This window comes from Bidens hawaiensis, unplaced genomic scaffold, assembly GCF_021521415.1.
Source record: "Bidens hawaiensis isolate Kalapana, Puna unplaced genomic scaffold, B.hawaiensis_p1.1 tig00039075_1, whole genome shotgun sequence".
In the NCBI taxonomy this organism is placed as follows: Eukaryota; Viridiplantae; Streptophyta; class Magnoliopsida; order Asterales; family Asteraceae; genus Bidens; species Bidens hawaiensis.
Genome location: NW_027496874.1, coordinates 190,238 through 201,515, shown reverse-complemented (window position 1 = coordinate 201,515; position 11,278 = coordinate 190,238). Strand labels below are relative to the sequence as shown.

Here is an 11,278-nt window from a genome sequence, read left to right as displayed (position 1 = left end):
TCCGAGTACTTTGTGAAAATAATTAAAATCAGTTTATAAAGTATTTTTAAAGAAATATATAAGCTTTAATGGTTAAGAACACACTTGTGTGTCTTAAGCGAGTAAACTTGGTTTAGTTCGGTTTGGTTCGGTTTTTTTATCTTGGAATAAGGCCAAGAATGGTTACCACATGTCCAAACATCATAGAACTTGTAAAATAATTTATAAATAATAATACCAAAGTTTTACATACAAAAAGTCAACAACAAAGTCTTTAAACGAAAGTTCGGTTTCCGGTTCGGATCTTGTTTCGGGATAAGACCGAGGTTAGATTCTACAAACCCATAACCATGGAACTAATTAAAATGATTTTATAAACTCAAATCTTACATAAAACATGTTTATACAACTATTTAAACAAACTAGTAAACAAGAGTTCGGCTTCCGGTTTGGAGCTATTTACGGAATAACCGAGGCTAGTCTCTACAAACCCATAACCATGGAACTCAAAACGTAAAATAAAACTAAGATGAGCAGAAGTTAAACAAGTATAACTAGTTTGATAGTTAGATGCGGAAAATATATATAATCAAGGACTACTACGAGTCCTCCATGTAGCTTTGTCTTATGGGCCGGACACTTAACCGACCGAGACCGGAGAAATGCCCACCGAAGGTACAAAGGGTGCTATTATATATATGTTGTATAACAATCTTCAAGTATAAATAAGTGTTAATAAGTTGATTATAATGTAAGACTATGGTCAGTTAGACTTTGCCAAAAAAAATATGAAGAACACCTTTGAATGCTTGAGAATTGGAAGAGAAAGAGATGAATGAGCAAGGATTAATGAAGGGGATAGGGGTGTATATATAGAGTAGGTTGAAAGGGTCAAGCATGGGGTGTGATATCAAGATTTGCATGCAAGAGGGGTCAAGACAAGTCACAAAACAACAAAAAAAATAAAAAATAAAAAAATGGGCTGCTGGTCTGTTGCTGATCTGCTGCTGGTCAGCACGTCGATTCGCGTCCGGAAGTTCGTTTTTGATGTATCTTGAGCGTTTTAAGTCCGTTTTCGAATCCGTAAAATGGGTTTTTCAAATTAGACAAGCGGGAATGTTTTAGTAACATAAAATCCAATATTTTATATATTTGAAATGTTCGGGATATAAATCGGGTCGGTTTACAACATAAAAACAAATATAAAATAAATACAATTTGACCCGAAATCAAGGATTGTCACAGACGGCAACCCGCAAGATAACCCCAACCCTAACCCAAACCAAACCCATTTCAACCAACCCACTATTTCCAAACTATGGGTATCCATCATTTCAACAATTTAAACCGACCCCGCCATTTTCAAATGTCGCCTTTCAACAATTCTAACAATTTCATCAACTCCAACAAGCGCAATTTCAACAATTTCAAGCCTTCTCAACCACTGATACATCACCGATACCACCACAAAGCTTTCGTGTTGACGAGTCTCCTTCCTCGCAACCTAAAATAGCTAAAAAGAAAAAGGCAAAAGTTGTTACAAAAACACCGACTAAACGTGTTAATTGGACCGTATCCAAAGGGGTTCTACTTGCGAAAGCTTATATACATTTGTCCGAAGATCCAATTGTTGGGAACAACCGAAAGTCCAATGCTTTTTGGAAACAAGTTGAAGAGTATTTTTCACAAGGAGATAACGTTGGTGCTAGGGGTGCGCACAACTTAAGGTCACATTGGCATATGATCAAGTCTAAGGTCAATAGATTCAACGACCTCTTTAAAAACATAAGCTCGGATCGAAAAAGTGGTATGTCTGATGACCAAATCATGATGTTGGCTAGAGAGGAGTACAAGGCCGATCCCATTAATAAAAAGAACCAATCGTTTGCATACGAACACGTATGGTACGTTGTGAAAGACCACCCAAAGTGGGCTGCACCAGTCAAGAGATGCGGTACACAAGCAATTAAACGAACAATGACAACTAGTATGGGGAGTTACACCACAGGTACCTCCGACAAACAAACTTTAAACCTCAACAACAATCCTCTTTCGGTTGAGGACTACGGAATCCCTCTGAATGATGAAGTTCAACCGCTAATGCGCCCAATGGGAAGGGACAAGGCGAAGAAGAAAGCAAAGGAGAAGGCGAAAGCGAAGGTGGAGCCATCTAACGAGAAAAGCAAAACCAAGCTTATCGAAGAGTTATCTAAGTCATTAAAGCTTAAATCAGAAACGTTTACAACTTTCAAAACTCAAATGGACAATTACCTTGAGATAAAAGAAAAAAAAATACTTTTTATCGACACAAGCCACATGGACCCCATCACACGATCAGAGCATGAAGAAACGTGTGCCATGATTAGGGGCGGGCTAAATATAAGTAGTTTAATTCAATTGTTGGATGTTTTTAACTTATGCAATGTCTTGTTTTTAGTTTTAATTAACTTATGCAATGTCTTGTTTTAGTTTTAATTACGTGAGTTTAATATTAGTTTTAATTATGTTTATTTATTTATATTCATAAGAATACAAAAACAGAAAACGTATTAATCAAATATAAAAAGAGTTTGAGTATTTAAAATAAAATGTAAAAAATGGTGATTATGTGGAAATGTAAGTATTAGTAAAAATGTTAGTAGCATTGGAGGGAAAATTGATGTTTTTAATGCATTTATAGAAATCTGATGTGATAGCTGACTGGATGCCTTTTTAGATGCATTTAGCATGTTGCATTGGTGATGGTCTAAGTACTTGACCTGTGTCAAGTGGGGAGCAAAGTGAAAAAGCATAAAAGTAATCATACATATTTTCTCGCTTTACATGCAAGATACATATGTTAATTCCTTGATTATTTTAAAGCATCTAAAACTTTCTATATGTTAACTTTTTAAAAAAATTCAGCATAATAACAAGCGTTTTTTTTATCTTTAATATAAGTATGACTTTTTTATATAAAAATTAAAACAAAAATAACGCCATTTTGTCATTTTACGTGTCGTTGTTTCATAATGATAAAATAACGACTTGAAATGTAAAACACCGTTGTGCATTCTTAATATGTAAATATAATGATAAACTAACAACTTATCAAATACATAAAACACAATGATGAATATATTATTACACAATAACTTGAGACGTAAAACACAATGGTGAATATATATTACACAATACCTTAAACGTAAAACACATTGAAAAATACATATTACACAGTGATATAAACGTAATAGACAATGAATGCTACTCTTTTTCTCAAATTAAATGAATGTCACATGTCAATCTCGAACAAAAGAAAATGACGTAATACACAATGACTAAAACGCAATAATGAGTAGAAAGATACAATGACGAATCAAAAAACAATAAGCGGAAAATAAAGAACAAAAAGACACGATGACGTAGCTTTTATTTTAATTTTTATCTTTTATATGAGTACCAACTGAAAAACACAACAAATACCTATAATATAATGTATAGAAAACCAATTAAAAAACACAATGACCAACAACCAATAATACAATGTATAGTAGTAAACAAACAATAGTCCAGTATATACATTGCATCCTCATCAATTTGGAACAAGTGTAAAACATGTCTTCATTTCTGTCACCTTGTCTCCACTCCAGTTCCATTCAGTTCCAATATATTTTAAGCTCATATCATGCTCTCCTGTCCCCAAATTAGATAAAAAATCTTCTGGCACCATCTCTACAAGAAATCTTAAGGTGTATCACTGTCTGCAATTGTTTCTGCAAAGAATATTTCATGTTTTGATTACATGCATGCATATTAACACCATCACTTCATTCAATGGAGTGACCCCTAATTTGTCACACTCAAAATACTTGACCATATTGTCAATCCTGGCACTAAAAATTCTACAAAAAGATGGGTGTTTCTGAAGCTGTTAACCAAACAGGTTACAACTTCATTCAAGTCAGTAAGGCTGCCCACATTGCAGTAACATGCTTATAATCTGTTTTGTCATTATTCTTGACACATTTTGGAGACTAGATTCTAGTATGGATTTTAATGAATGGTGCGTATAAATACAAATGATGGTACATATTGATTAATAGAAATACACATACCTCTTTTTTGTACATTTTAAACTTTGATTAGCTTTAGAACATGAAAATGGAAAGATCATCGGCATTGCCCCCAAATAGATCCATTAGTTTACCTACTCGATTACATCCCACTTATCTTCGTGTAGAGGCTGAGTTAAACAAGTTACGAGCATGGGAAGTAAGATATGGTTCTTCATCCGAAACCCTAACCGCTAATACCATTCAAGCAGGTTTAGGTGGTCTATCAGAGGTGTATAGATGTGTGGAGGAGCTTGTTTACTCTTCCTTCACACAACGTGGGGAGTTATTAGAAGATGCACTTGACCATTCGGTTAAACTACTCGACGCGTGTGGTATCATTAAGGACGCACAACAGAAGATGCAGGAGCAAGCCTTATGCCTTCAGTTAAGTCTCCGCAAAAGAGGTCAAGAATCACGGGTTGAAGATGAAATTTCATCCTACCTTAGATTAAGGAAGAAGTTAGGGAAAGAGGTACTAAGTTGCACTAGATCGTTAAAGCGATCCGAAAGAAAGTTTGAGGCTGTACCATCTTTAAAAGATTACCATTCCAAAATGGAGGTGAAGGTTTTCAGAGAATTGAATTTAATGACATCTCGCATTTTAAGGACTCTTATGGTGTTCTTGTCATCACCGAGAAGTACGATTAAGAACACGCGTGGTGGGTGCTCCTTTGTCTCAAAGTTGTGGCCTAAAGAAAAGATGAAGAAGATCGTGAGTGAGGTGGGGAGTATTGATGTTGCCCCCTTTTGTGTTCATGACACAGAAGACATGACAATGGCACATAGGAAGTTAGAACATCTTGTAATGAGTTTAGGTAGTACACACGCTGGATTAGATGTAGTGTTTAGAAGATTGATTAGATATCGTGTCTCGATCCTTAATGTACTCACTCAATAACCTAGCTAATAGATATACTTTAAACTTATTATTAGATTTGTCATATATGGACCGTAATCTTTTTATTTGTGGACCGTTGTAAGGTCATAAATTGGTTGATATCATGTTGTTAAAGATCCGGATTTGAGACTTATAACCACTTAAATAGCAAAAAGTGATAAAATAAACAGTATTGCAGTGTACCCTTAAAAAATGGTTATTATGGTAACTCATACTTGATCAATTGTCAATCATGACGAAGCGCCATATTTCCATATACTTGTGCTTCCAGCCATATTAAGGGGTGCTTGAGATTGTTTATTTAGGCTACTTTTTTTTAACTTATTAACTTTTCAGAAAAGTTAATTAGTTAATAAGGTGTTTGGAAGTCACTATATTGTGAGTCATAAGTGAATAAGTCAGAATAATCTAATTAACTTTTAATAAAAAGTTTTAAAGAGGTGAAATAAGGAATCCCAAACAGCTCCAAAGAACCCTAGCTAGTGTTGATTGCTCCATGAGTGACAAGTAGCATAAATACTAATTACTGATTTTTTTTGAGAAGTTGTTATTCATCAATAGTAAGTTGGATTTAATAACTACGAGCGGTAGTAGTGATGAAGTTATCTTTCAGGGTTTTCCAATGGTGTAAATGAATAGATATCATTTGCGTATCTTATCGTTAACCCAACGTTGTGATGGTTAGCCAAATAGAAAAAGAATTTTTTCAGTGTGATTCTATCTATCTATCTATCTATCTATAAAAAATGCTTGATAAAAAAAAAATCCAATGTGACACTCTTTGTTTGCTTCCCACCCCTCTTAAGCGACCGGATTTCTTAATTTGTGGTATTTAAGGTTTCTTATGCTTTTGATTTGAATTCACGGGTACGAATCTCAATAAACCTGGATAATCCTTAATAGATTATAATATCTCATTTATTTGCGAAACCCTCGTATTCAAACATTAATTTCCGTGGGTCATGGGTCTCACAAAATCAGGATAGCCTTTAAATGGTTTTTAACATCTTATTTATTTGTGAAATAATCCCATAATTATCAAACAATAATTTTTGGGGGTCATGGATCTCACTTTTGGGGGTCATGGATCTCACAAAACCCGGATAACTCTTAAATAGGTTATAACGTCTCATTTATTTGTGAAATCCTTTTTATCATCAAATTCTAATTTAATTTCTCTATTCTACATATTCTCCGCCGCCGATCTATTCTCTCCATCACCGGCTAACTTCCGATTACCAGCTACCATTTGGAGAGAAAGAAATAGATCAAGAACACATTCATATACCAATTCCATTTTTACCCTCTTCAACAAAATGACGGGATTATCTCCCGCAGCCCGCCATATCTTCTTCAACTGAACTTCTATTATATCTCTTAAATATTGTAGTACTCCCCAGTCTTTCCCTTTCTCATTATTGCTTCCACAAGAGCCATTGATTCATAACATCTTTCACATTCATCTCGATTGCATCTTCAATGGTTGTCTTATGTTTCTTTAACCAGCATCTGCTGTGTTTTATTTTATATTTCAATTTCACATCAATTATACATGGTTTTGAAGATATGCATAACCCTACATTAAAAAGATGTGTTTATTGTAAATTGTTTAATGTGGGGGAATTAATAATTCAGTATGATTAAAATTGCCGCTGTTACTGTATGGTGGAAAGTTATTGGATCAATTCCACTTTTCAATTTGCAAAAAGAAATAAAGATTGGAATATAAAAAATGTATAATTAATTAGATATTAGTATGAGTGTTTGATGAATATGTTCATAACGCACCTAATATGTTCATATACATGCACAATAATGCAACTGTTTGGTTTGTTGTTTCTTTTTAAATGAACCTGTTCATTGTCCGTAGCGTACTGATCTTCATATTTCATAACATATTGTATCTTTAAAGTTAATCGTAATCATCAGAATGTTAGCATATATAAATGTTGTTTCATAGCAAAATTTTTTGTAACTAATAGTTATATTTTGTCAAAACCCAATAAAAACCCAACGTGTGTTGAGTCGTATATACCTAACACATATACCCGAAACCCACGGGTATGCTTGATACTCAACGGGTAATTACCCGATAAATACCCAATGGGTTTGGGACAGACTTTAATAGTCGGGTCTAGCTTTGGGAATATCTAAACCCGACCCAGACCTAACCCATTGCCATCCTTATGTATGCATTTAGTTTGTTTGGTTATAAATGTTATACTGAAAATTTGAAGTAAATTGTACTGCTGTAACCCATTTTTGGCAAACAATGGTGTCACTCAAGTCAAAAAGTATTTAGAGGTAGTTTGTTGGAGACCAAATAGAATATAAGATTTGTAGTGCTACTGACTTGCAGAAAAAAAAAATGCATTTGATATCTAACATACTATCATAGATACATTTTGTGATGTTTTTGATGATATATATGTTTTTCTATTATACTTTATGTGTAGAGTTTGAACTTAAAATTGAATATATGCTATTAACAACACTGTTAAGAAATAAAACATCCTAATATGCTCTTATTTGCTATTGTTAGTTTCAAAATAATGCATTAATTGTTCTCTACTAGTGATAAACTATTATAGTGTGATAAACTGAGCAATAGAATCTTCCTCTTCAAATTTCCTAGCAAGCCAAGGATACCACACCATCTCCTGATGTGATCTCACACCGAGCCTTTATAAAGGCTTAAGAAATCAGAATTTGGTCGCTGATTTCGTCACGGATTCGATCATATTCCTACGAATACAAGAGTCTCTTCTGTAGGGTCCAAAGTAGAGAAACTCACTACCCGAGAATCTATCTCTATCGATGACCATTTGTTCCAATTGTGTATGTAATCGTATTGCTTGAACATATTTCTTCAATCGTGACATCTTGTTGTGTAGTACTTTTGACAATATAATTAAAATAAGCTACTTTTGTTTTGTTGCAGTTTAATTAGAATTAAATAAACTCAAATTCAACTTTCTAACTCGAAACAAATTTTTAATTGGACGTGAATTAGAATATAACTCTAATAAAATTCAAATTCATCTTCAAATTTCAAAATTCAAATTCAACTTCGAATTTTCAAAATTTGAATAATTCTATCAAGTCAGCTAATTTAAAATTTGATGCGTTGAACACTTTAGTTTCAAGTAAGTAGAATGCCTTAGAGAGCTTAATGCGTCTTTCAAATCATTACCTACACCAAAGCCGGCTCCAGGCATGGCCGAGCCGGACTTTCGTCCGGGGCACGTTATTTCTAGGGTGACTAAGCTTTAACCGTCAAAATATCCTGATGTTTCACATGTGAAACTCGTCTAAATATGAAGTAATGAAGATTTCCTTTCTTTTTTCCGGCAACGAGGCACGATGCAGAATAGAGAGTTTTATTAGTTATATGAACAAGATGAGGTATGCAGCCAAAAGTAAGATGTGATAAAGTTTGTTGATTGCATTTAAAAGCATTATTAGTATTTAATAGGTTTAAATAAAAGAACGTTGAAATTTTATATTTAAAAGTTTATTTAATTAATTTTAATCCAACCTAAGTTTCTTTAAATTCTTTATTATTGTATTTTATAGTTTTTTTTTTTGTTTTTTTTTTTCACTTTTTGGTTATCTTCCTAACGATTATAATACTTTGCATTAGTAACAGGAATTTATATACACTAATGAGTATAAAAAAAAATTGTTGTGACCCATTAATTGAAAATTTCTGATTTCGTCACTGATTATATATTAAATTGAAAAACTTGTTGGCCCTTTATATAAAACAGTATAACCTCAAAAATAATAGTATGAGTTGTTATGTTTATTGCAATTCCATTAATCGTCGTTCAAAAAAATTAGTTTATGTAATTCGTTAGCTGGCCTAGGGGCATTTTTTTCGACTCGTATAAGATACTTGAATTAGAGTCGGCCCTGACCTACACCAATCGGCCACATTTAGAAGTGACACAAAAACGGGGTGGTTGACTACGTTTATTATGTGAATCTTACGTTTTTAGAAACTAGATGGGGAAATAGGCACGAGCTCTTAACAACGAAATTGTTGAGCTTTTTGCTTGCCACACCAACGAACTCCAACAGTTAAATGTCAAATTTTGCAGGAGTTCGATACGATGCTAAAATGCGTCCAAACCACATAGAACTTCCAATAAAAGTACGTCAATTAATAGCAATATTTCTTTAATTACTTTCCTTGACCAACTACAATCACCCATGCATGATATTTCAAAACTTGTAATTTGACGTTCCATATTAATTTGATCTTCGGAGAAGTCCGAATTGCAACCATCTTCCAGTAAATCATGTTTTTTTCGGAGTGCTACTTTGCGTTCTAAGCTGAGGATCACCAAGGGCGAACCTACATAGAAGCAACGATATTCAAATGCATGCCTTCGATGTATAATTGCAGTGTTGTATTATAATAATAAACAAAATGTTATGTAATTCTGGTACATATTAGAGCATTCCCAACCCATCCCCTAAAATTATGTGAAGAGAGTTTGTAATTATAGGGTGGGGTTGTGAGTGTAAATTATAGGGTAGAGAGATAAAATGTAGTGATTTTTTTTGTAAATTTGGGGAAAAGGTAGTGATTTTTTTGTAAATTATAGGGTGGAGGGAGAAAACTGTAATGACAAAGGTATAAAAATATTATTTAATTGAACATAAGAGGGAAATATAGTGTTTTGTATTGTAATTATAGAGATAAGGATGAGGGACGGGCTGAGAATGCTCTTAACTGAATTTTGTTGTTATTATTTGAAAAATGAAGTAGATCTGACAATGACATGAGCGTAGAAGTTTCTTAATATACTATTCTAACCGTTTGTTGTCGAACAATTTTAACGAGGGTTTAAGGTTTCTTGAGAATGACATAGCTTTAATAGGTTACATTAAAAAGACTAGACCAGAAAAAACCTTACATAGGTGATGTTGCAATGGTTAGGAATGTGTCACCGAACAGCATTAGAGAAAAAACACAAAGTGGAGCAAACTGCAAGACAGTTTCTGCACCAAAACATGTGGGAGGCTATCTGCATTCTTCTTTTGTACCAAACCTCATTAAAGGACTCAAAGTGTTGTATCTGTTTGTGGATGACAGTTTCTTCATTCCAGAGACATGCACATGGTGTTTCACATGCGGTTCTAATTCTAACTTCTAAAGTGCCAACTTATGTTTGTATAAATAGAATAGGAACATTTTAGTAATTGTTATTATCGTTTGAAAATTGTTGGTTAAACCGTTAACCAATACAATGGCATCATTGCCATCGTTTTCTTCATCTCCGTCGAGCAAATACCATGCCATTAGGTCTGTTAGTCTTCCAACCAGATCACATAACATCATACTTCAAGTAGAAGAGGAACTCAAAAACCTTAAAACATGGGAAACATCTATGTCAGCGGCTCCTGATGCTGAAACATTTTGCATAGGTATAACATATCTGGAAAGGTTATACACATTTGTTGACAATCTTCTGAATTCCCAGATAACACAGCAAGCCCTTTCTCACTATCAACATAAGAAACTAGTCGACGAGTTGCTGGTTCGGTCAATGAGACTTTTGGACATATGTGGCTCCATTAAGGATGTTGTGTCACAAGTTAAGGGACATGTACGCGATATTAAATCCGCTCAGCGTAGGCGAAAAGAAGATTTAAGCATAGATGGTTCGTTCTTAAGGAAGCTGGAAAAGAATGCTAAGAAAGCAGTCACTGAGTTGAAGCAAATCAATCATATTTACTGCTCAAAACTGGTGAATGTTGATGGCCACATATCTTCGGTGATCACAATAATAAGAGACTTTAGTGAAGTCAGCGTTTTTGTGTTTGGATTGCTCTTGGCTTTCATGTCTGTGTTTATTTCTAAGCTGAAATCATCAAGTAAGTGGTTCATAATCTCGAAATTGATTCAGAAAGGAACATCTGGACACCATCAAATTTGTGTTGAGGCTTTAGATTTTCATGTTGAAGAAATTGAGAATGGGCTAGTGTCTGTGTTTAGGAGGCTGATTAGCACAAGGGCTTCCCTCCTAAATATACAATCAAACTAAATGTGCATCAAGTAACATATGGTAAATATTATATATTATATATATATATATATAAACATAAATTATACATATCATACTAAATATATCTACACATATATACATATGCAAAAAAAAAAAAAAAATAGTTTTTATAACTTTTCAAATTGCCTGGTGTCCTTCGGACTTTTTTTTCTCTTTTGCTAAAAAAAGGTTTTCTATTTTTTTTTAAAGATTCCTTGTGCAAAATGGGACTACTTTCCCTTTGTTTTTGC

At 33.7% G+C, this 11,278-nt stretch overlaps 2 protein-coding genes across 2 annotated transcripts; both read left to right on the top strand.

Annotated features, from left to right (window-relative positions):
* Positions 1-4,119: 4,119 nt before the first annotated feature.
* Positions 4,120-4,971, top strand: LOC143590948 (uncharacterized). The gene has a single exon (XM_077071283.1). It carries the CDS (start codon positions 4,120-4,122, stop codon positions 4,969-4,971), a length of 852 nt encoding a protein of 283 aa, XP_076927398.1.
* Positions 4,972-10,229: 5,258 nt separating this feature from the next.
* Positions 10,230-11,027, top strand: LOC143590947 (uncharacterized). The gene has a single exon (XM_077071282.1). It carries the CDS (start codon positions 10,230-10,232, stop codon positions 11,025-11,027), a length of 798 nt encoding a protein of 265 aa, XP_076927397.1.
* The last annotated feature ends 251 nt before the right edge of the window (positions 11,028-11,278 follow it).